Source organism: Barbus barbus (assembly GCF_936440315.1).
Source record: "Barbus barbus genome assembly, chromosome: 8".
In the NCBI taxonomy this organism is placed as follows: domain Eukaryota; kingdom Metazoa; phylum Chordata; class Actinopteri; order Cypriniformes; family Cyprinidae; genus Barbus; species Barbus barbus.
Genome location: NC_136736.1, coordinates 29,525,738 through 29,548,914, shown reverse-complemented (window position 1 = coordinate 29,548,914; position 23,177 = coordinate 29,525,738). Strand labels below are relative to the sequence as shown.

Below are 23,177 nucleotides of genomic sequence, written 5' to 3'. Positions count from 1 at the left end.
GAGTGAAGCAACAAAGTCAAAATGACAGCCGTTTCTTCTGATCTGTCTCTGGTGATCACGTCTCAGTTTTTATACATCATACTTATCAGCTCTTGACCAGTGATCATGCAACTCCAATTTCTTGTAAGTTTCACCACACCTATTGGCCATAATTAAAGAACAGTTGCACCAGTTTTTATACTAACTGTGGAATCCTACCCAGACAGCAAGCAGTGTCGTCCCAGATCCGGCCCACATCTGTCCCGCATGGATTTCACACGGGCCAGATGTGGGCTGGATCTGGGCCAAAACTATGTTGCTGTCTGGGTACCAGGTGGTCTATTTTTAAAAAAATAACCTTTAATTCAGTCTTTTCTGAGGGTCAAACAGTCCCAGGGGACATACATGTTACATATTCTGATGGCAGTTTAATAAATAAACAAACTGCTTTGTTATAATCATGTTTGATGAAAAAATACCTGGATGTACAGTTACTGTTCAGACGGAAATTACCTAGATTTGCAAGTAATTATTTAGTCTTATATCATTCTAATAACTACTTCTACAGCTGTTTATTGCAATTCAGATAAAATACAACGACAGCGACCTGATGTCCAATGTTTCCTTTATTCCTTTCAAAGGTAGGAAGCAAACCCAACTGAAATATCTTGCTAATTCGCAAATTTGTGTAGCATAAATAAAAGTTTGTGTCATTGTTTCAATTGGTAATTTTGGAATTTTATTTTTTAAAGAATGAGACAACACAAAAATACAAGCATTTAAGATATATATATAGATATATATATATATATAAAGCATTTAGTTCAAGACATATGCAAAATATGCCTCAGAAATTCTCAGTTAAGCTCAAGAAACTGTGTCACACAAATTTACTCGTACAAAATACAGGAATTTGATTTATTCAGAAACTTGATGTTGTGAGGTGACTCCATCTTTTTTTGTTTCTGGTTTTGGGGATCGATATTTTTCCCAGGGATGTGGTGTTTCCTGGCCAGGCATGAACTCCAGCCATTGTTTGTAAAAACCACGGAAGCCGTCAATCTTGTCCAGGTATGTGTTTCGTGATTTTAACTGAAGAATGAAAGATAAAAGGCATAATTAATCCATAGTAGTCCATTACAATCCTGCTCATAGCGCAATGACGTGACAAACACTCACAAAGTACATGCATTTGATTTTTCTGAACCTAGATGTGCTTTTAAATTAATTTAATAACTCCTTATAATTGAATTAAAACTTCTTACAGTATGTTATTTTATTAATTCATTATATTTCATTTTTATTATATATTTTTACCTTACTATTTTATCTATTATTTATACTTACACTTTTATATTTCACTTTGTATTCTGTATATAACGGTGTATGTGACAAATAAAAATCTTGAATCTTACATCTTGCTTGATTTCAGATTGTCTTATATTTTCAGTTTCGGTTTCTAACCTTGTCATAGGAAGAAGGATACTGAGCTGCAAACTCCAGCTGTCTGATGATGACATCATTGGGCGGCACTTGCAGTTTGTGCATGTGTTGAAGAAGTTCGTGCAGATAAGCATAGTCCAAACGCTTTACTGCCTGGCTGATCAGGGCACTGTAAACATGAGTGTTCGGCACAAGTCCACAAGACTGAAAAAACCAAAAGAATGAATTGGTGTAAAAAAAAAAAAAAAAAAAGCACCTTCAAATATTTAGAAGTTGGAAATAGTTGATAATAGTAATCAGAAGAAACCTTAAGTATAGTAACAGTGAAAATGAATAATAAAAGGATTGGTTTTCATACCTCCATTTCAGTAAGCAGTTGCATTGCATCTTTTTGTCTACGGCAAGCCAGAGCAATACTACAGAACGTCTGTGCATTCGCAACCAGCCCTTTGTTAACCATAAGGGCTTTTACAGCCTAAAAAGAAAGAAATCAGTTATAATTTTTACATATTTACATTTATGCATTTGGCAGGCACTTTATGTAATTGTATTTATTATTCACCTGTGCATTTGGCAGATGCTTTCACCCCTTAACTTACATTTCATTCAAATTTAAGAATCTGTTTTAACATCCGCTGATCCCGTGCCAACTGACACAATCACTTTTTCTCTATGATGGTGCCCATGCTCATTAGCCCATTCTTTGTTGTCATTGTTAGTGATCACCAATACTTAATGCAGATTTTTCTTTATCAGTATGATAATGATATTTGTAGTGTGTGGTTTAGTTATGCTCATTGAATTAGGGCTGATGAAACTCCAGTCCAGAGAGATTCGCTGGGAATCAAACTGGAACTGGAACTTAATGAACAGATGATTAAATGCATTTCTAACCTTAGCCCCGTTCAAGTCTCCAGCTTTGGCCACCCTTCTGATCATAATGTTAAAGAATGTCTCATCCAGCGTGACAGCACTCTTTTTGGCCACATTAATCAAACTCTGCACTGATTGGCTGCCGGGTTCCATGACATCAGCCAATAGTGTGATGGTTTTGATGTTGGGCTCCAGTCCATCTTTGGCCATTTTCTCCAAAAAACCTTCAAGGTTTCCAATCAGAGCAAGTCTATCCGAAGCACTGTTCACAGGTCCCAAGGCAACCACACCTGAGTGGCAAGTGCTGGGATCCAGAAGGTTTGGGAGACGGGAACTTTGTGGCTGACAAGTCAGAGAGCCATTTGGTGATACAGTCAGCATTTGAGTCTCATTTTGAGATGCGTCAATTTCGCACTGATCTTTTTCCTTTGGAAGGCAGAAATCAGCCTCTTTGGCTTGTCCATGGCTCTGTGTGTCTACAAACAGCTCACTCTCAAATGCATCCATATCTAAAGGCTGACACGACATCTCCTCTTTCACTTTTGTCCTATGGCTTTTCCTTCCACTTGTGAGTTTTGGGGTCACTTCCTCTGTTCTCTTCAGTAGTAGCGCAGAAGCCAAACCAGGATCACCTATCCCACAATCCCGTGCCACCCGCAGGAGTATGTTGTAATTCTGAGTGTCTGGTTTTATTCCAATGCTAAGCATCTGGTGCCACACCTACAGAACAAATGACAATAAAAGAAATACTTCAAGGGATTGTTCACCCAAAAATGAAAATTTGTCACCATTCCCTCACTCTCATGCCATTTCTAACAAATAAGAGCCATAATATTAATCTTCTAAACAAAATTGAGACATTTTCTTGATGAAAGCTAAGAGGTTCCTATCCCTCCATTGAAAGTCCAGGTAACCCAAATTTAAAAGATCCAAAAAAGTCATAAAGGCATTATTACATGAATTCATATGGATCAAGTGATTTAAACCAAGTCTTGAGAACAGTTTTACATTTTCTAATTAAACAAGGAAACTCAAACATGCATGCAGATGTCTTCATTTTTGGGTTAACGATCCCTTTAAGAACTTGAAAGATGGTGCGTGTGAGTAATATGGATATAAATTTTGGCTGAAATTGGCTGAAAATGAAATAATATTAAAAAAATATTTCAAATATTATCAACAAATAAAAAATACTTTAAATTGCTGAAATTTATATCTAATATATAATATGAAACTTAGCATGACACCAAAAATGATGTAAGTGTAGCAATATGTGAAATCTGTTCAGATGAAATATCAACGGGCAGTTTGTTGACTTTCAAAGAAATTCACTGGTTTATTTTAGCACCTTAGAAACACAACACAAAGAGTCAAATTACCCAAATTTATTAACCTAAACTTTATTTTAGGTTTCAGATTTTGGCTAAATGAACTTTTTAAATTGATGTTGGTTTCTAGTCAGTAGGTGTTTATGTACCTGTAAAGCACGTCTGAATCCATGCTGCTTGTCCTTCACACAGCTCATCAGCAGATAATGAAATGTCTCTTGTGTGATGGCTTGTCCATTTTGAAGCATCTCCTATACATGCATTTACACACAAACCAAATGATATTACAGTGGTGTTAGCGCAAAAAGCATAAAAATACAATAAATCATCACATCACTGGGTATTTTGACAGTAGTTATAATGTCAAAATTAGTAATACCCGCAGAATTTGAAAGCACGACTTCAGATCTCCAGCAAAAGCAACTGTTTTGAGCAAAGCATGCTGGGAAATGGCACTGAGAGTGATGTTCTTCTTGAGAAGCTCTTGCTTGAGCTTCAATGCCTGTTCCAGCCCTGATTGTTTCCATGGTGACTCCGCACAAGCGTTGAACAGCGCGGTGTATGTAGCATCAGATGGCTCGATCCCTCGCTTCTTCATCTGAGTGATAATATTCAAGCAGGGTTATTCAAAGATCAAGTGTGTCATTCATGCATCGTTAGCAGCAGCACCTAATATAAATAATGACATGTGCAAATGCATTGTCACCTTACATTACTGTAGAGCTGGAAGGCTTTCTTTAGGTAGCCGACACGTCCACATCCGCCGATGAGCACAGTGTAATTGTACTCCTCAGGTCGTAACCTCTCGCCTTTGAGCATATCAGCCTCAAAGAGAACCAATGCCTCGGCCAGCTACACACACAACAAAATTTTTAATTAATTAAAATGTGTATTAGTTTATATAGAACAGATATACACTTGCATTTATATGGCACTTGTATACAATAAAATGGTAATAGCACAATAGAGTACTTATTACTAAAATAATATACTTTTGTGTCTACTAATATATAATTATTTTGACAATTGCATTGAAATTTTGTGAAAATTTATTCTAGTTTAAATTTATATTAAATGCAATTAGATTAACTTTTTTTTCAACCCACTTAAGGAGGACTTGAGTACATATGTAATTACATAATTACTTAGATTATCTTTGAAATATGTTTAAAGTGTACTGCCAAATGTAATGACAGGCACTTATAGTAAACTAAAATATATTTTAAATTGATTTGTATTGTAAATGATGTATTTTAATATATTTGTAATTTAACTTAAAATGTAACATTGATCAACACACTACACTTAAACCATAACATCAGTATGTTAGTCAGCACATCAAAATAAGCGTACTTTAAATCTCAACGAAAGATAAACAATTATTTTAAGACATTGAATACAATAAGTGCGCTGTTTTTTACACAAGGGATATGCAGTAAGTCTGATCCCATCACTGCCATAGTAAAGATATTTTTGACAACGTACTTTGTCCTCTTTGATGAGCCGTTTGCACTGGAGGAAATACCAGTATGTCGTATTTTTCCGACCCGTTCTGGACTTGAACTTTTCCAGCAGCTGCGCATCATCTTCATCCGCATCTCTGTGTTTCAGATCCAGCTGCTGCTCTGGGGATGTTTTGCGGAAGGATCGTCTGGAGGAAAACTTTCTGGAATAATCACCAAACACACTTATATCTTCCTCCTCGTGCACATGCTCAGATGCGCTTGGCTTGGTATTGTTGCTGTCAGTCCACCTTGAAGATGTCAAAGTAGCTGATTCGCTAAAGAACCTCAAGGGTCCTTGATGCAGCTCAGAAGGACAGACAGCTAATCTGCGCGCATTTGAGGAAGCGGCAGCGCACTTTATAGCATTAACACACGAGTTCCGTGTGAAAATACCCCTCAGAAGTGTAGAACGCAACATTTTGGCCATCAATATTGAATTAAAAACCAATTAGTTCATTCATATCAAGCTTTCAAAACATAAAATGCGGTAGAAACAGTTGCTAGAACTCCTCACGTGATGTTTCTACTGGAAGTCGCCATGATGCCTTACCGGAAGACATTACTAATAGATAATCTTATGATCGAGCTATTTATTTACTCTATTCAATATAATAGTATATAAGCTTTTACAATAAGACAAATTTTGATTTAATCGTACAATTTAATTAAACAATTCTCAATTTTATCTAACGAAATAAAATAAAAATGAAGATGAGCGGGATCGATTAGTAGGACTTATCGTGTGTTCGTCACCGCTATCATAGAACTGCCATCTAGTGACTAATATTGAAATTATGTTTTGGAATTAACTTCATTTGACAATAACAAGTGATTTTAGACACTATGCTAGAAAAATCCCACTCTTCAAAACTGAATTTGTTTCTATAAGCGTTATTGTGAGGCCGGTTTGCACATTTTTATAAAAATAATAAAATAAAGCTTGCCTATATTGGCAAATCTGAAGGTAAAACAAATAGGCTAATTTCACTATATTGCTGCAAAATGCTTTGATAATGTAAAAAAAAAAACAAAAAAAAACAGGCCATATAGTATTTCAGTAAACACATTTGTATTCCCACAATGTTCCTTTATCAATATTGGACCCTTTTCATTATCTTGAGTGAGATATTAGTGAAAAGATGGGTTATTTGTCTTAAAAATAAAACTCATGACGATCAAGGCACATTTAGATCTTTGCTCTGTATTTTCATTCTTTATAATCTCAAAAATCTGCTAAATTTAATTCCTCAAATTTCAAATTCATTCACCAAATTTCTCAATCTTTCTCCCCACATACAAAGTATTTAAAAAGAATAGCTGTCTGATGTTCTTTTAAACTTTTAAAACATATACTCCTCACACAAATAATAAGAAAAACAATTACAAGAATATAATCTCATTTTGGACACTTAATACATTTGCAGTTGAATGAAGTACTGCAGTCTAAATTGATATTAAATGCAATTGTTTGAATGTAAGAATGCTTTTCTGACCCACTCAAGTATGTTTTTATAATTTCTGATATATAAAGGCATATAATTGCACAGACATGTAGCCTATCAGACACTTTGCTGCAGTATGTGAAATGATTATTCATGACATTTAAATTCACTTCTGGTTAACTTCTCTGGCCTTCCCCACTGCTGCTTATGTAAGTACATTTCAAAACAAAACTAATGTAATAGTGAGATACTGAGCTGTGCCTGTGTGTATGTGTGTATCGTGTCAGTAGTTTTTTCTCTCTTTATCTTCTATGACAGACTGCAATGTAGGATTGCTAACTGTGTGTAGCCCCCTAAGACTGCTGAGCGCACCCACCCACATACTGCAGAGAAGATATGAGGATGAAGGGCTTTGTTTCGTCAGCATCTCCTGAGAGATCTCACACACAATGTTTCCATGGAGATGACACTTTATATGTGGTTCTTTCCTGTTGAGCATGTAGGAATAAAAGACACAATCCCACTTGTTTTCACACACAATTATGTTTCTACAATTATCTTCCAATTCATCCAAAATTGCTTTTATGTCTGTGTGCACTTGTTTGCCTTCTTATATTTTTAATCTCCTTTTTAAATTATGCTTCTTGTTGATTTTATTTGATTTTTTAACTAGGATGATAACTATATGACCTAAATGAGGGTAATAGATAATTTAAGGGTTCAGCTTTGCATTTCTTCCAGAATCTCCCGAGGTCTTTCTGCTCTGAAGCAAGAAATCAGAATGTGAAAACAGAACTTCAAATGACAAAAGAAGAGAAATGTTACCTTTTGAAGGAAAGAAAACCATTTAACACCATTCCTTGAAATACAAGCTGGTGGTGGGTAACCTGCATATGGTTAGCTGAAATGATTTTCCAGTCATGATTTACATTTAATAGTAGAGACCGTGGCTTGCCACAGTGGCTGGATCTCACTTCAATTGTCAAAAATCCATTTATACAAATGTGTGGTTTTGCATGTGAATTTCAAACCTAGTTCAAGCCTAACCTTGCACTCTTAAAAATAAAGATTTCACAAGATTGAAGTGATGCCATCGAAGAAGTGTTTTTGGTTCCCCAAAGAACAATCCAGTGAACAGTTCTTAAAGGAACCATTTTTTTCATAGTGTGAAGAACATTTTAAATCAGGGATTTTCAAAACTGGGGTTCGGGGACCTTGAGGAGGCTGCAAAAGAGTGCAAGGGGGTCCGTGGAAAGATTACAGAAAACAATGATTTTTTTTTCTTATAAATAAATAAATTAAATAAAAAAAAATAATAATAATAATAGCAAGATCAAACTGTAGTGTGCGTGTATGCATGTACATATATATATATATATATATATATATATATACAGTATCTCACAGAAGTGAGTACACCCCTCACATTTTTGTAAATATTTTATTATATCTTTTCATGTGACAACACTGAAAGAATCTGTAATTTTTAGATTAGAAAGTGTGACAGTAAGCGCGTGATGATTCCGTGGCTTGCGCAGGAGGGCGGGGAGCCTCGAGAGGGAATGAAGGAGCAGAAAACGAGCATCATCAAATAACATCGCTTGAAAACGAGACCCTGGATCGTAATTAAAGATTATTCGCGAGTGAGGAAGTGAATGAGATTGACACATCAGGTAAGAGACCTGCTATCCATTCACGAGAGCGCGCGACAGCTCTGATTGATGCTCAGTTATTATCATACTGTACGTGTCTTGCGAATATAGAGACATGCCAAATTACCACAAGACAAATGATCCGTCTTTCCAACAGCAATGTGATACAGTATCTCAATTTTATTTCCCCGCCGTAAAAATTACACTACATGCTTGATGTTGAGGCTCCATATTTCTGAAAATAGCTTTGTTGGATCTGTCAGGTGACCTCGACGTGTCAGTGTTAGTCTCGCGCTTATCACCTAAGACTAAACTGACTCTGTTTCATAACATGCAGTAAAATTTAAACCGCGCGCGTACAAAGTCAACTGGTAGGAAAGAAACAACACATTCATGGCCAGATGCTTCAAAGGAAAACAGGCGTAGGAACAAATAGAGAACCACTGCAATGCTTGCTTGCATAAAACAAAAGAACTGAATTTTCCTGCACAGCATAAGCATTGTGGAGATACTGGGGCAAGTTGTCACACTTTTTACTCCAGTTAATATTTCTCAGGTTAGGTGTATTTATAATGTCAATATTCAAGTGAATTTAGATATCAGTGCATTATAATGTGCAACATGAAATATGAATGAAATATTTACATCTGATAGAGACAAACGTTTGTAAGTCCTCTCTATATGTGACTCTGTCTTAAGTGTCAATCTTTCGAAACTGAGATTTATACATCAGCTGAATAAATAAGCTTTCCATTGATGTATGGTTTGTTAGGATAGGACAATATTTGGCCGAGATACAACTATTTGAAAATCTGGAATCTGAGGGTGCAAAAAAAATCAAAATATTGACAAAATCGCCTTTAAAGTTGTCCAAATGAAGTTCTTAGCAATGCGTATTACTAATCAAAAATGAAGTTTTGGTATATTTACGGTAAGGAATTTACTAAATATCTTCATGGAGCATGATCTTTACTTAATATCCTAATGATTTTTGGCATAAAATAAAAATGGATAATTTTGATAATTGATCATTTTGACCCATACATATTGTTGGCTGTTGCTACAAATATACCCCAGCCACTTAAGACTGGTTTTGTGCTCCAGGGTCACATATTAGCATCTATACACACTCATACACATACATTTATTATGTGATTATTTATGTTTGTTATTATTAGTTATGGTATAAGCATACGTGACAACCCCAATTAATTCATCTGTCTCTTGACTGCATGAATTTTCCCATGTGTGAATTCTGACATTTTTTCCCAGATATGTTCTCCGAGGAGTGGAGCAGGAATCGGCAGGGTAGCGAGAAGCCTGTGATCACGAATTGCAGCTTTAGTCAGCTGCCAGACGAGGAGAAGACGGGTAGGATAAAACCTCACAGTGCTCAGGGTGAGTTACAGATATGTACAACACAGTTAATATCAAGCAATAACCGAATATACTAATCAGGGCCATACAAAAATTTCACATACGTAATAATGCATTAAATTGCACTTACCAAATGCGGTGAGTGCGTATATATTGCATGATGCATGCATGAGGTTATCATTGATATGGATGTGGACATGATGCTTGAATTTCCCAAAATTCAATTAAATTCCCGATAATATGTGCTTAAAGTTCCCTCTGAGAATTTAAGTGAATATTTCAATTATTCAACACCACATACATTCATGGTTCTCCGATGCTGGTTTGTAATATTTATAATAAACAATCAAAATATTTAATCTGTTTTGGTAACTTTGATTTCAATTGTTAGAATTTTAAAATTTTTCGCATTATTTGCTTTTTTGTCAAGTCACAAACTCCATGTAGTTTCCTTACAAACCCCCTGGGGTTTGCAAATCCTATTTTGGGAAACCCTGCATTAGCGTAAGACACCATCGTGCTCAACACAAAAGAGTTGATTTTTATTTATAGATAACAGGCCTTAGCTGCTTTGTCTTTCTGCTTGCTATTCATATAAGCTCATGTCTTATTTTCAGACTCAGAGGAATCCATTCCTGATGATCGCTACCATGGCATCTACTTTGCCATGCTGTTGGCTGGTGTTGGCTTTCTGCTGCCATACAATAGTTTCATCACCGATGTGGACTACCTTCACCGCAAATTCACAGGTGTGATGCAACCAACCTGTCGCACATCACAGGAAAGACTAAATTAAATTCACAGAGGTGTAGGTGGATAAGTGACAACTATGCATTGCCCAGTCAAAACACTTCTCTTCCATTGTCAGGTACCTCTATTGTGTTCGACATGAGTTTGACGTATATTCTGGTGGCTCTCAGTGCTGTCATTGTGAACAACGCACTTGTGGAGAGACTGAGCTTAAACACTCGCATCTGTGTGGGTGAGAACATGCAAAAACTGGTTCAAAATAATAATAAAATTCACAAGCTCTTTCGCACCATTTTCTATGTATACGCACACATGTTATTATTCAATTGCAAAATCACTAAATATCCTGTGTTGCATTAATAGGATATCTATTTGCATTGGGACCTTTGGTGTTTGTGAGTGTATTTGATGTCTGGTTGGAGCTGTTTGACACTCAGCAGTCCTATGCTCTTACTCTGGTTGCAATTGCTATTGTTGCATTTGGATGCACAGGTGAATATATACAAGCAATCATGCTCTTTTCATTGGCCTACATTGTGCTTTTGTGATCTGTTAACATTGTCCTTTTGACCTTTACAGTGCAGCAGTCCAGTTTCTATGGTTACACTGGGATGCTGCCCAAGAGGTACACACAGGGCGTGATGACTGGAGAGAGTGAGCCAAACTTCACCACATGACTGAAATTATAACCATTATATTAGAATAAATGTAATCTTCACTTCACATTATTGTATCCCATTCTCATTACCGTAATGCATTTTTTTAATTCATAGAAGCTTCTCAGTAATTTAGTAATAGTAATTAATATAGTAATTAAAGGAACAGTTCACCCAAAAATTAAAGTTTGCTAAAAATGTCCTTATCCACAGGACATCTAAGATGTAGATGAGTTTATTTCTTCATCGGAACAGATTTGGAGAAATTTAGCATTACATCACTTACTCACTAATGGATCCTCTGCAGTGAATGGGTGCCGTCAGAATGAGAGAATAAACAGCTGATAAAAAGATCACAATAATCCACAAGTATCTACAAAATAAAGTTATAAAGTTAACAGTGGCGTCCCCTGTTGTCTTTCCACATCAAAATCCAATAACAAATTTGCTTAGGACTGTTTTGACTTCTAAACTGTGCTTGATCGGTGCATATTTCTCTACTGATTCAGATTACACTATTTTATCACTGGAGAAAGCAATATTATGAATAGAGGGCAAATTTTCATTTTTGGGTCAAAATTAATGGCAGTACAACAAATACAGATTCTATTTTATTAATAAATTATAGATATAATTTAAGTAACATTTTTACATTACAGTAATGAGAATTGTATTTTTGCATTATGGTTATATGTGGTAATAAGGTAATTAGTGATTTTTTTTTTTCCAAAATATGAATTCCCCCAGTTTTTATTCATCATATGTAATGTTTGTTTGATGTTGTTTTTCTGTCAATTATGGTTGTTTCAGGCACTGCCGGAGTTATTGTCTCTCTGAGTCGCATTTTTACAAAGCTGCTGGTGGAAGACGAGAAGAACAACACCATAATCTTCTTCCTGTTCTCTGTCTCAATAGAGACGCTCTGTTTCCTGTTACACGTGGTGGTGCGACGGACTCACTTTGTCCGTTATCACACCGACAGAGCTCGCCACAGCTGGCTCAAAGGACAGATTAATAATGTTATGACCAAAAAGCACAGTGGCTATCAGATACATTACGACAGCAGTGCAGAGGAGGAGGTAATTTCACATAGAAATAAAGGTTTCCACTTGACTTTTGGGACTTTTTGGGTTTGGGTTCTTTATCCATATGTTACTGACAGGTTTTGAAAGGTTTCTGTGGGTCTGTGGCTAACTATTTTCCCTCTTATGTTGTAGGAAAAGGTGTCTGTTAACCATGGCAACAAAATGGGTGTGATAATTTGATTTTCAAAACTTAATAAGCTTCCTACTTAAATAGCACTTTTGGATGTGTATACACACTTCTGACACAAGGCACAGGATTACAAACCTTAGCAAAAACACTTTATCCAAGGTCATAGACATACCCTTGTGAAAAAGAATTGTTCTTAATTGTACTGAATGTACACTTGTAGTGTACTGGACATCTTAAAAGTAAATTTCGGCACTCGGAGAGAATATATTATTAATTAAATAAAACCAGTACACTTTATTGGGTATGTTTCTTAACACACGTAGGTACATTTAAAAAGTGCACTGTGTAATAATGTCAAATTAAAAGTTTTACTCTAAAGTATATTTTAAAACATTATGTTTTAATAACTTTTTGTCATGTGTGACTAAATCTGCTAAACTACTAAAGCACATCTGAAGTAAATGAAAAATTAAAAAATGGAAAATTGCAATACCTTTAAGTATTTTATTTTAAGTATTCTTTTAAAAATATATATGCTAAAGTGTACTTCTTTTCATCAAGCGTAGCCAAGGGAAATGCTAATTATTAATATTTTTTATTAATTTCTAAAACATTTTGGTAGAAAATGGTTCCATATCAATATAAAATTTAAAATTTCCCCCAAATTTGTTGTAAGCAGTAGACAGCTCAAACTGATTTTTAGACAGCCACTGTTTAGGATGATTTGCTCAAAGATAAAATTGACATTGACTCATGGCTTTTCCACAAATTAGGATGGAGTGGCGTCAAGCACAGTTGACGAAGCTGATGCAGTTAATCTGGGTAGCAGTTCCCATGGAGACGGAATATACATCAGATTTGATGTGCCCAAACCAGACACCAAAAGGAGTTGGATGAGCGTGAAGGGTAAGCTATAGGTTTAATCACAAACGCGTGTAGCCCGCAGTGAACATACTACAAAATAAAGTTATAGTTCACACAAAAATCAAAAAAATATACTGAGAATTTTCTCACCCTCTGGGCATCCAAGAAATTTTAGAGAAATTTTGCATTATATCACTTGGATCAATGGATCCTCTGCAGTGAATGGGTGCCGTCAGAATGAGAGTCCAAAGAGCTGATAAAAACATCACAATCCACAAGTAATCCACACCACTCCAGTCCATTAATTAACATACTGTGAAAAGCTGCATGTTTGTTGAAAAAGAAAGGCATTTTTAACTTTGAGTCCTCTATAATACTGCTGTCTCCAGTGAAAAGAATCAGAGAGAAAAATGCACAGATCAAGTCAAGTCAATATTATTTGTATAGGGCTTTTAACAATGCAAATTGTGTCAAAGCAGCTTTACATCGGCTTGATATAAAGCTGGGTGGCTTTATATCAGCTTTACAGTATTTAGACGGGGAAATAGTTTGTCGAAATAGTGTCATTCTCCTCTGCGATCTATATAGGAAAAAGATCAAGCACCGTTTACAAGCAATGATTATAAGTTATGATTATTATCAATTATGGACTAAATATTTTCAGAGGTGACGGTTCAAAGTTAACACCTCAATAGTTTTATTGTTTCTTACAAATATGCAGCTTTTCACTTAAGACATTAATTTATGGACTGGAGTTGTGTGGATTATTGTGATGTTTTAATCAGCTGTTTGGACTCATTCTGACAGCATCCATTCACATCCATTGGTGAGCAAGTGATGCAATGCTACATTTCTCCAAATCTGTTCTGATGAAGAAACAAAATCATTTACGTTTTGGGAGGCCAAAAGGTAAGCAAATGTCCATTTTTGGCGAACTGTTGCTTTAAGTTCAATGAACATTTAATTTTAGGACATTTTAAGTGTTTTTGACATATATGATGCCTTTTTTTACAGAGCTGCTGGGTCGAAGGTGTGCTGTTGCGCGGGTGATCTGGCCCTATATGCTCTCAATTTTGGTGACATATTTCATCACCCTGTGTCTGTTCCCTGGTTTGGAGTCAGAGTTACGCAACGATACACTGGGAGAATGGCTGCCTATTCTCACCATGGCTCTGTTCAACATGGCAGACTTTGTGGGCAAGGTGAAATCAAATAGTTTGATTTCATGTACAAGCACATATTATGATTTAAAAATGGCAAATGTTCAAAGCTCTTTATTTCTCTCTTTAGATCTTGGCAGCATGTCCGTATGAGTGGGGTAGTGTGCAGCTGCTGGTGTGTTCATGTTTGCGCGTTCTCTTCCTGCCCCTGTTTGTGATGTGCGTGTCACCCGTGCAGCACCCCCTGCTGGCTCACCCAGTCTGGCCCTGCGGCCTGTCCTTGATGCTGGGAATCAGTAACGGATACCTTGGCTCTGTACCAATGATACAGGCAGCCGGCAAGGTGCCACTTCAGCAGCGAGAAGTTGCAGGTGAGTATGGCTGACAGACAAGTTATTATCTAGACAAAACATTTGTTATTCAGGAGATTTAGGGCTGTAAGTGTTATCAGTTATGCTTTGAGAAAAATATATGAATGCAAGTGCTGAATTCCTGTAGTAAAGATTTGTTTAGTTTAAAATTTTCTAAACATCAAACACTCTGAAATTAGTTTGAGATAATCACTAGAATTTTCTTAATACAAATACTCTATTTCTTTTGATGCTTTCTTTACCTTATCAAAGTTAAAAACCACCTGTTCTCAGATCATAAATAAATACCTAATATTTTGGTAACACTGTCAGAAATTTAAATTTAAAGTCAGTTTCCTAAAGGTCCTGTATTCATATTTCACCTGTTACTCTGATGAGCTTTGTATTGTATTTTTTAGTTTTAGTTTTTAATAATTTTAAGAAATTGTGCCTGTATTTTCTGTCACAATCACCACAAAAGTCAACAAAGTTTCAAATGAAAAGCAAATCAAAATTATGGTTTTAGATATTTCCCCTTATTTTAAGTCCCTCATCACCAAAAAAAACCTTACATCCTGACTCATGTCCTCAAATAAAGAGGTCCAGCTAATAGCGCTTGTCATGCGGTGTGGTAATTCAAGACTTGGCCTATTGTTAAAATATCCACCTTTTTTCGTTGTTAATTTATACATTTATTTGCATAGGGGAGAGTTTTGATATCATTAGTGACATTCCCTGTGATAAGATGATTACCTGGGTAGATGTGTACGTCTCATATCATCAGATCCATCCACACTGTAGAGCAGAGCCGAAAGCCCATCCTCTGCAAGCAACTGACAGTTTTATGTTTCAACCGCTAGAGGACAATTACACATAGTGTAGGCCTACAGTGCATCCGGAAAGTATTCACAGTTTTTCCACATTTTGTTCCGTTGCAGCCTTATTCCAAAATGGATCAAATTCATTATTTTCCTCAAAATTCTACAAACAATACCCCATAATGACAATGTGAAATAAGTTTGTTTGAAATATTTGCAAATTTATTAAAAATAAAAAACAAAAAAATAATAAGTATTCACAGTACATTCTGTTTTCACTGATCATCCTTGAGACATTTCTACAACTTGATTGGAGTTCACCTGTGGTAAATTCAGTTGATTGGACATGATTTGGAAAGGCACACACTTGTCTATATAAGGTCCCACAGTTAACATTGCATGTCAGAACACAAACCAAGCCATGAAGTCCAAGGAATTGTCTGTAGACCTCCGAGACTGTATTGTATCGAGGCACAGATCTGGGGAAGGGTACAGAAAAATGTATGCAGCATTGAAGGTTCACAGAAGTAAGTAGTCTCTGTTACCCTTAATGGAAGAAGTTTGAAACAACCAGTGCTGCGATTCCCACAAGCATCGTAAGCTTAAGTACATCGTAGACCCATTGAAACAAATGGAGCTACGATCAACTCTTCATAGAGCTGGCCTCCTGGCCAAACTGAGCAATTGATGGAGAAGGGCCTTGTCTAGACTGGTGACCAAGAAGCTGATGGTCCCTCTAGTTGAGCTCCATGATCATACGTGGAGATAGGAGAAACCTAAGGACAAACATCACTGCAACACTCCACCAATCTGGGCTTTATGGCACTGTGGCCAACAGTCCTCTCCTCAGTGAAGACCCATGAAAACCCCCTTAGAATTTGTGCAACTGCACCTAAAGGACCCTTAGACTGTGAGAGACACGATTCTCTGGTCTGATGAACCTCAATTCTAAGCATCATGTTTGAAGGAAACCAGGCTCTGCTCATCACCTGCAGACTACCATCCCAAAAGTAAAGTATGCTGGTAGCAGCCTCATGCTATGGGACTGTTTTTCAGCAGCAAGGACTGAGGGACTCGTCAGAATAGAAGAAAAGTTCAATGCACCAAAATATTGAGAGAGCCTTAATGAAAACCTAGTCCAGAGCATTCAGAACCTCAGACAAGGCAGAAGGTTTACCTTCTAACAGGACAATGAACCTAAACGCACATCAAGAGTGGCTTATAGACAACTCGGTGAATGTCCTTGAGTGGCCCCGATCCAACCTGACAGAGCTTGAGAGGTGAAGAGGCGAGGAGAAGAATGGCAGATAATTGCCAAATGATGATGATCAACGCTAGTCGCATCATACCCCAAAAGACTTTAGGCTGTAATTGGTGCCAAAGGTGCTTCAACAAAGTATTGAGCATAGGCTTTAAATACTTTTTTTTTTTTTTAAATAAATTTGCAAAGATTTCAAACAAACTTCTTTCATGTTGTCATTATGGGGTATTGTTTGTAGAATGTTAAGGAAAATAATGTATTTAATCCATTTTGGAATAAGGCTGTAACATAAAATGTGTAAAAAATGAAGCGCTGTAAATACTTTCCAGATGCACTGTAACTTTAAAATATAATTTTATAATGCATACATAACTTTATTTCTGTATAATCTCATTTCTGTCTAGGAGAAGCAACTGATATATAGAAATTTGATTTTTTTTTTTAACAGGGAACACTATGACCGTATCATATATGGCGGGATTGATGCTCGGCTCTGCTGTGTCTTACTCAACATACAGCCTGACCTCACAGGCACATTCGACTCATACGCTGAAACTCAACAACACACTCACATTACAGAGCTATATGCCCGGCCACTGAGTGTCTGTCTCACATGCACACTGTTTTGGTAATGTAGTTGTTAATGTAAAAATAAAGAACATTTCCAGAGACTATCCCTGCTGAAAACACCAGCTTAGACCGGAGTTTGCAGACTGGTCCAGTCTGGTTTTTGCGAGGAAAGTCTGCTGTTTAAGCAAGTGAAGAATCCCAGTTTGGGACACCAGCATTTTAGAATTTCATTGTGGGGACCAGCATCCAAAACATAACATATGTTGGTGAGCAGCTACATATGCTTATTTGTTCACCAGGGGTGTTGGCTCATATAAAATGTGTTGAGATATCCATTAGAGTATTATTCAAGACTGTCTGAATCACCATCACCTTGTTAAATAAATCGATGTAAGACTGTTCCTGTCATGTTTAAATGTACGGCCACCATGTGTAATTTACTGTAAGGTATGCGTTATAGTTCTGACTGGTTGATATAGTCGTGTTGGTGTCTTGTTTCAAATTATGACTCTCCACTTTCACCTAAAACCAAGTTAACAAATAGTGTTGTTTGACTGACATGTGAAATTGACTATACTATACTGTTTGCTTTTTGATATTATGAGCAGGTAAATCTGAAGGTGGAAAGATTTACAGTTCACACAGATCATGTCAGACTTGGGCAGTGGAATGGGGAAAATCACGTTTTTTAAAACTTTAACTTTTCTATCTTTAGCTGCATGTTTTTAGAACGCAAGTGCAGTAGTCAAATACATCGGTCTAGAGAGTTTACATTAAAAAAAAACAAGCAGTGTAATGGTAAAACAAATTCTGTACGAATGGCACCTAAGAGTCTAAGATTTGATGCCACGGATCTTGCAGTGATTTTTTAAATGTATTTAGAATGATTTCAGTCTAAATATATTAATTTTGAATCAAACTCATATTGACTGAATGGGACAAGTTTCTAAACACTAAATGTAAATGTTTTTACATGTGTCTGGCATACTTTGAATGGACTTTTTGTAATAATGTAACTTTATGATCTCACAGTGATCTCAAACTTTGGGTAAATCGAGATTTAATCCATGTCAAAATGTGGTGGCTTAGCTAGCCATAATGGAAATGTACGAAACATGAGTTATAATGTAATGGATGTCTATTCAATAAAGAGTCAAAAAACAAATCAATTTCAATGAAAATTTATTTCATCATTTTATTCCAACATTTGATGCACTCCATTTATACACAATATAATTGTTTAAATTATTAATTACAGTCAAACATCGAAGTATTTAAATAATTTGAGAATTAAAACTGGAGTTCTTAAGGATTTTCTTTATGATTCAGCTAATTATTTAGTCAGAAATAACAAGAACACCAAAGAAGACATTTGATAAAGTTTCTCTTTCAGACAATAGCTCACTGGCGCTTTATTTAAGAGCTTATTTTCATTGTTTTCTGATCTATCCAACAAACTTAAATGGTCTCAAATGGATGGATGTGTAGATTTATCAAACAATTCAAATGCTGTAACATTATAAAGCATTGCCAACTCAGTCTTTAAATTATTCACAGTTTTTTCTTTGGGAGGAATGTTCTCATTCTCTCCAATAAACCCTTTTGAGATCTGACATTTGGTATTGTTGTCTAAGCAGCAGTATGCAGTCCAGAAATGACTAGGCACTGTCACGTTACTGCTTATGTTTTTAGTACCTGGTACCACCCCTGTCACAATGTACACAGAATACCTATTTGGTAGACATTGATCGGACAGCTCTTTGGCAATCTTTTTTTCTAGTACCTTCCACTGACCTCGGTTGAAAGAGAGGTTTTGTGGAGCAGCATTGGTGAGAGTGAAGGTGGCATCAGCACAGCTCTGTGACTGTACCTGGTAGACTGGCGCCAGATGACCTCTGTCATAGCTAGACTTTGCATAGTCTTCATTGAGAGCTTGATGTACTCCAAGTCCTTGTATTTTCACATCTTTCTCTAGTTTCATGGCTGGTGATGCATTATTGTCATCAAGCTGCAATAGTAAATCAATAAAAAACATTAGCTTAAGGACAGTTCACCTCAGTGGAGAAAACAAAATCATACTAATATGTGGCGCAGACTCTGTAGACTGAAGTGTTAAAGTGCCCCTATTATGGATTTTTGAAAATGACCTTTCATGCAGTGTGTAACACAGATCTAAGTGAATGAAAACATCCTGCAAAGTTTTAAATCTGAAAGTGCCCCATGTATAAAGTTATTGTCTCTCAAAAGAAAGAGTCGACTCTGAATCATTGTAATATTTAACGCCATTCCATATATGAGTCTAATACATAATTGCCACAGGACAGAAATTTCAAGTACATTTTCTGTCATACTTGCAGGAATGTAATATAAAACAATGCAGGAGCAACCATAGGTTTTCTCTGAAGCATTGTCTCAGTGTGGATAGAAGACCAAAACTTTGAGAAAAAGATGCATTTTCAAATTTATCTAGATTAATATGGATGTAGCCTAATATTTACATGAATAAATCTGAGGACTACTCACTCCTGTTATTATTACTCAGTTACTATATATACGTATAGGATATATGAGTATATGAGTAACAGGACTGAAAGTAACAGGATTGAGAATTTAGCAAATACATATAATCTAGCCACATGGAGTACATGCTAATATTATGAGAATACTCAGCAAATTATAGTGATTCACCAAAGATTTGTATTTTTAAAATAAACAAGTAACATAATAAATAATTTAGGTAACAGGAAAGTATATTTATAATGACGCTCCCAGCCAGCGTTACAAAATCATCATATATACAGAAAAGAAAATAAGAGCACATGCTTCCGATCATTTCATTGCATTCAGAAGATCCAGATGTTGCAATATTATCTTGAAAATGTGTCTTGTGGATTTTCCCCAGTTTTTTTGAGGGGGAAATGTGTTAGGGTAACAGGACTGAGTGAAAACCCGGGGACTTGACTAAAATGTGTATTTTATCCAAAATATTATACATTTGTTTTGAAATAAATGTATTTAAAGCACAGATGGGATATGGAGGTACACAAAAATGCAAAATATAAATTATTTCTGAAGGATTTTAAACATTATATTTCATGTTAAATTGTAGCGTTAGACACTGGGGACATGAACAAATGCTATATTTTTTAGGTAGTTTTTAATAATTTTTTTAATTATATATTTTAAATTTGCAGTTAGATTAATGTGCAGGACACTTTGCTTAATAATAAAATGTATATTATAGTTAATTTTTATGTATCTTTGTACCTATAATGTCCTGGGGACACAAATGGCACCCATTTGGTGGAATGGCCCAGTGTGTATCACGTTTGGTACCAATGGTCAAAAAAATCCGAGCCGAATTGGGCAGAGAGTGCAAATATGTCGGCTCATCAAACGTGGCGGTGTTATACTACATCAAAATGTACAGTAAAAAAAAAAAATCCGCACCCGCTTTTAAACAAAGAGAAACGCCGGCACGAATTTGGGCACGCAATATGATAACTCGTCCATGTAGCCTAAATACAATTATATTCAAAAATAAATAAAATCCAGCGACTTTACTAGTAGAAATTTAATTGCTGATATCAAGAATTCAATTTCTACGAGTGATGATGTCATTGTTGATATCAAGAATTAACATTGTTACTAGTAAAAATTGAATTGTTGATATCAAGAATTCATATCCTCAGAAGGAATAAAAGTCAAAACGGCTTGCCATAGTGCCATGTTCGAATTTCCCGCGAAAACCTACCCGTACCACTCAAATTAGAAAACATTATTATAAGCTAACCATTGTGAATCGGGCTAAAGTAAGGCTATAGTTTTAAACACTGGCTGGTTATGTACTTGCTCAAATATTGATTTCAGATCATTTTTAACCAAAAAAAGTTAGGGACTGCAGCTTATAATATTTTTTACATTATTTTACTTTAAAGGTTAGCTGTGAATAATTTTAGTCTAAAAGGATAAACAGCAAATATGTTACTGTTACTAGTAAATTTGTAATGACTCCAACCAAAAATAATAAATCCCTACACTGTAATATAGTACAATTACTTACCATTTAGAGTAATATTTCACTTACTTGAGGTTCAATGTACCACGCATTTTGTCTTGTGCAGTTGTGTAGTCCTTCAAACTTGTAGGCTGAGAACACGGGAATCTTCTTGGTAGTGCCATAGAATGTGGCATAATAAAAAACATTATTTAGAGTTTGGCAGATCTGCCTGTATTGTGGATCAGGAAATCTCGTTGGCGATTTTCCATTTGCAAAAAATTTACCACATTCACTCTCAAAATTCTGCACAACTCTGGCCGAACCACCGGAGAGAAGCAACAGCATCAGCACATGAAGAAGGACCATCATGATGAAAAAGATGAGAGATGATGGATCAAGTTCTCTGAAAGATCAAGAGCCACAATTCATAGTGTACATATAGCATATATTTTGTAATGTTTAAATCACATATAACTAGCATAACTGTATGTATCTCAAAATTTATAGCCGTACAATCAAAGAGCAAGTAACTATTAACATATTCATTGAAGAGAAAATAATGTGACAATGTAAATAACATAACACCTTCAGTTTCGTAATCAAATATAATACTGGAGTCTAATAGTAAACCACTAAACAATAAAGAATAAAATATCTGGTCATGCAGGTTTGCGCTTACCAGCAACAGGAAAATCCGCACCTTCCTATCATGCCATTTAAAGGCTGGACAACTGCAGTGCTCTTTTGGCCAGCGTTCACACAGCATGACTAGGCTTTTGCAGATGAGCCACAACGTAGCACTGCGTCTGGTCTTCAACCAATGAGCAGGTCTACACTACTCAGTCTCGTAATGAGACAACCTCCAATTGATCTGCTGAGACCATCACTACATTCAAAAAACTGCTGAAGACACAAACATTACTCAACATCCAATATTTTTTCAGAGTTCCAGTCTTGCAATTAGAAGAAAACCTTTTCCCACCAATTTCACTTCAAGTTTTGTCAGCAGAAGTTCAGTATTTTATAAGCTGAATGCCACAGCCAGTGATCCAGTTAATTTTTTAATTCATAAAATTGTATGATATGGCATTGATTCTAAAAATGGTCATATATCAAAACATGTTACAGTTTTTCTTGCTAACACACTATAACTGAGTCAGTTGGCCCAGTTTCCCAAACCATTTATTTATTCATTCATTCTATAAACACTTTTTTCCCACACATTCCAATTTTCTCAATGCTTTCTGCAAAACTCTACACAAAATGTCCACATTTTACAAAATGTAATTAACTGTTACTGAAGTCATCACAATGTGAACTCAATTAGCACACATTTATCCACGTGTAAACATTAAGTAGCAAAACTGATGACACACCAGTCCGAATCGCAGGATAATATAAATAGGCCCATAGGTGATTATGTGCTTTGGAAAATGAATCCTAGTGGTGGGAGACAAAGAGGAAAAAGGAAGAGCAGGGGAAAAGAAATATGAAGAGGACAAAGGTCAAAAGCTCCTGATAAAATACAAAGCACTAGTTGACCATGTTCTTGTGCATGAAATGACCATGAGGGATGTTGGCCTACTTGGTCATCTACAGGGCTTTTATATACCCACACATACAGTATACAGTAAAGAACAGCAGTACTTTATATGAGAGAACTTTCACTATTCTATGTACAGTAAATAGATAGAACTGCTTGTGGTTCCAACCCATCGTTTCATCAAAATTTCACCTTCCAGTTAGGCACATCAACCATAACTCCTTCAAAAACAGCCAGAAACCTTGGAGTTATGATTGATGATCAGCTGACTTTCTCAGACCACATTGCTAAAACTGCCCGATCCTGCAGATTTGCTTTATTCAACATCAAGAAGATCAGGCCCTTTCTTTCGGCACACGCTTCACAACTCCTTGTTCAGGCTCTTGTTCTG

At 36.0% G+C, this 23,177-nt stretch overlaps 2 protein-coding genes across 3 annotated transcripts; one reads left to right on the top strand and one right to left on the bottom strand.

The window, feature by feature from the left end:
- Positions 1 to 777: 777 nt before the first annotated feature.
- Positions 778 to 5,686, bottom strand: LOC306873644 (pentatricopeptide repeat-containing protein 1, mitochondrial-like). Its single transcript, XM_079423081.1, has 8 exons — positions 5,109 to 5,686; positions 4,335 to 4,475; positions 4,003 to 4,221; positions 3,773 to 3,874; positions 2,317 to 3,015; positions 1,781 to 1,897; positions 1,444 to 1,626; positions 778 to 1,071 (listed from the first exon to the last, which is right to left on the bottom strand). The coding sequence occupies exons 1-8, from the start codon at positions 5,553 to 5,555 to the stop codon at positions 898 to 900; spliced, it is 2,082 nt and encodes a 693-aa protein (XP_079279207.1). The 5' UTR covers positions 5,556 to 5,686; the 3' UTR covers positions 778 to 897.
- A 2,400-nt stretch (positions 5,687 to 8,086) lies between these two features.
- Positions 8,087 to 18,398, top strand: LOC306874007 (equilibrative nucleoside transporter 4-like). 2 transcript variants are annotated; one of them, XM_079423664.1, is made up of 11 exons: positions 8,087 to 8,243; positions 9,495 to 9,620; positions 10,217 to 10,348; positions 10,468 to 10,581; positions 10,713 to 10,841; positions 10,929 to 11,003; positions 11,921 to 12,084; positions 12,994 to 13,126; positions 14,099 to 14,286; positions 14,375 to 14,615; positions 17,122 to 18,398. In XM_079423664.1, exons 2-11 carry the CDS (start codon positions 9,497 to 9,499, stop codon positions 17,271 to 17,273), a joined length of 1,452 nt encoding a protein of 483 aa, XP_079279790.1. In that variant the 5' UTR covers positions 8,087 to 8,243; positions 9,495 to 9,496; the 3' UTR covers positions 17,274 to 18,398. The 2 variants fall into 2 exon arrangements, with proteins under 2 accessions (XP_079279790.1, XP_079279789.1); XM_079423663.1 differs by having other exon boundaries at positions 11,816 to 12,084.
- Positions 18,399 to 23,177: the final 4,779 nt, after the last annotated feature.

Coding starts and splice junctions, on each gene's coding strand:
- LOC306873644 (XM_079423081.1), bottom strand. CDS start 5,555: ATGGCCAAAATGTTGCGTTCTACACTTCTGAGGGGTATTTTCACACGG. Junction 3,016..3,772: donor GATTCAGACGTGCTTTACAG/GTACATAAACAC, acceptor TTTGTTCTGTAG/GTGTGGCACCAGATGCTTAG. Junction 1,072..1,443: donor ATCCTTCTTCCTATGACAAG/GTTAGAAACCGA, acceptor TTCATTCTTCAG/TTAAAATCACGAAACACATA.
- LOC306874007 (XM_079423663.1), top strand. CDS start 9,497: ATGTTCTCCGAGGAGTGGAGCAGGAATCGGCAGGGTAGCGAGAAGCCT. Junction 11,004..11,815: donor GGGCGTGATGACTGGAGAGA/GTGAGCCAAACT, acceptor TGGTTGTTTCAG/GCACTGCCGGAGTTATTGTC. Junction 13,127..14,098: donor GAGTTGGATGAGCGTGAAGG/GTAAGCTATAGG, acceptor CTTTTTTTACAG/AGCTGCTGGGTCGAAGGTGT.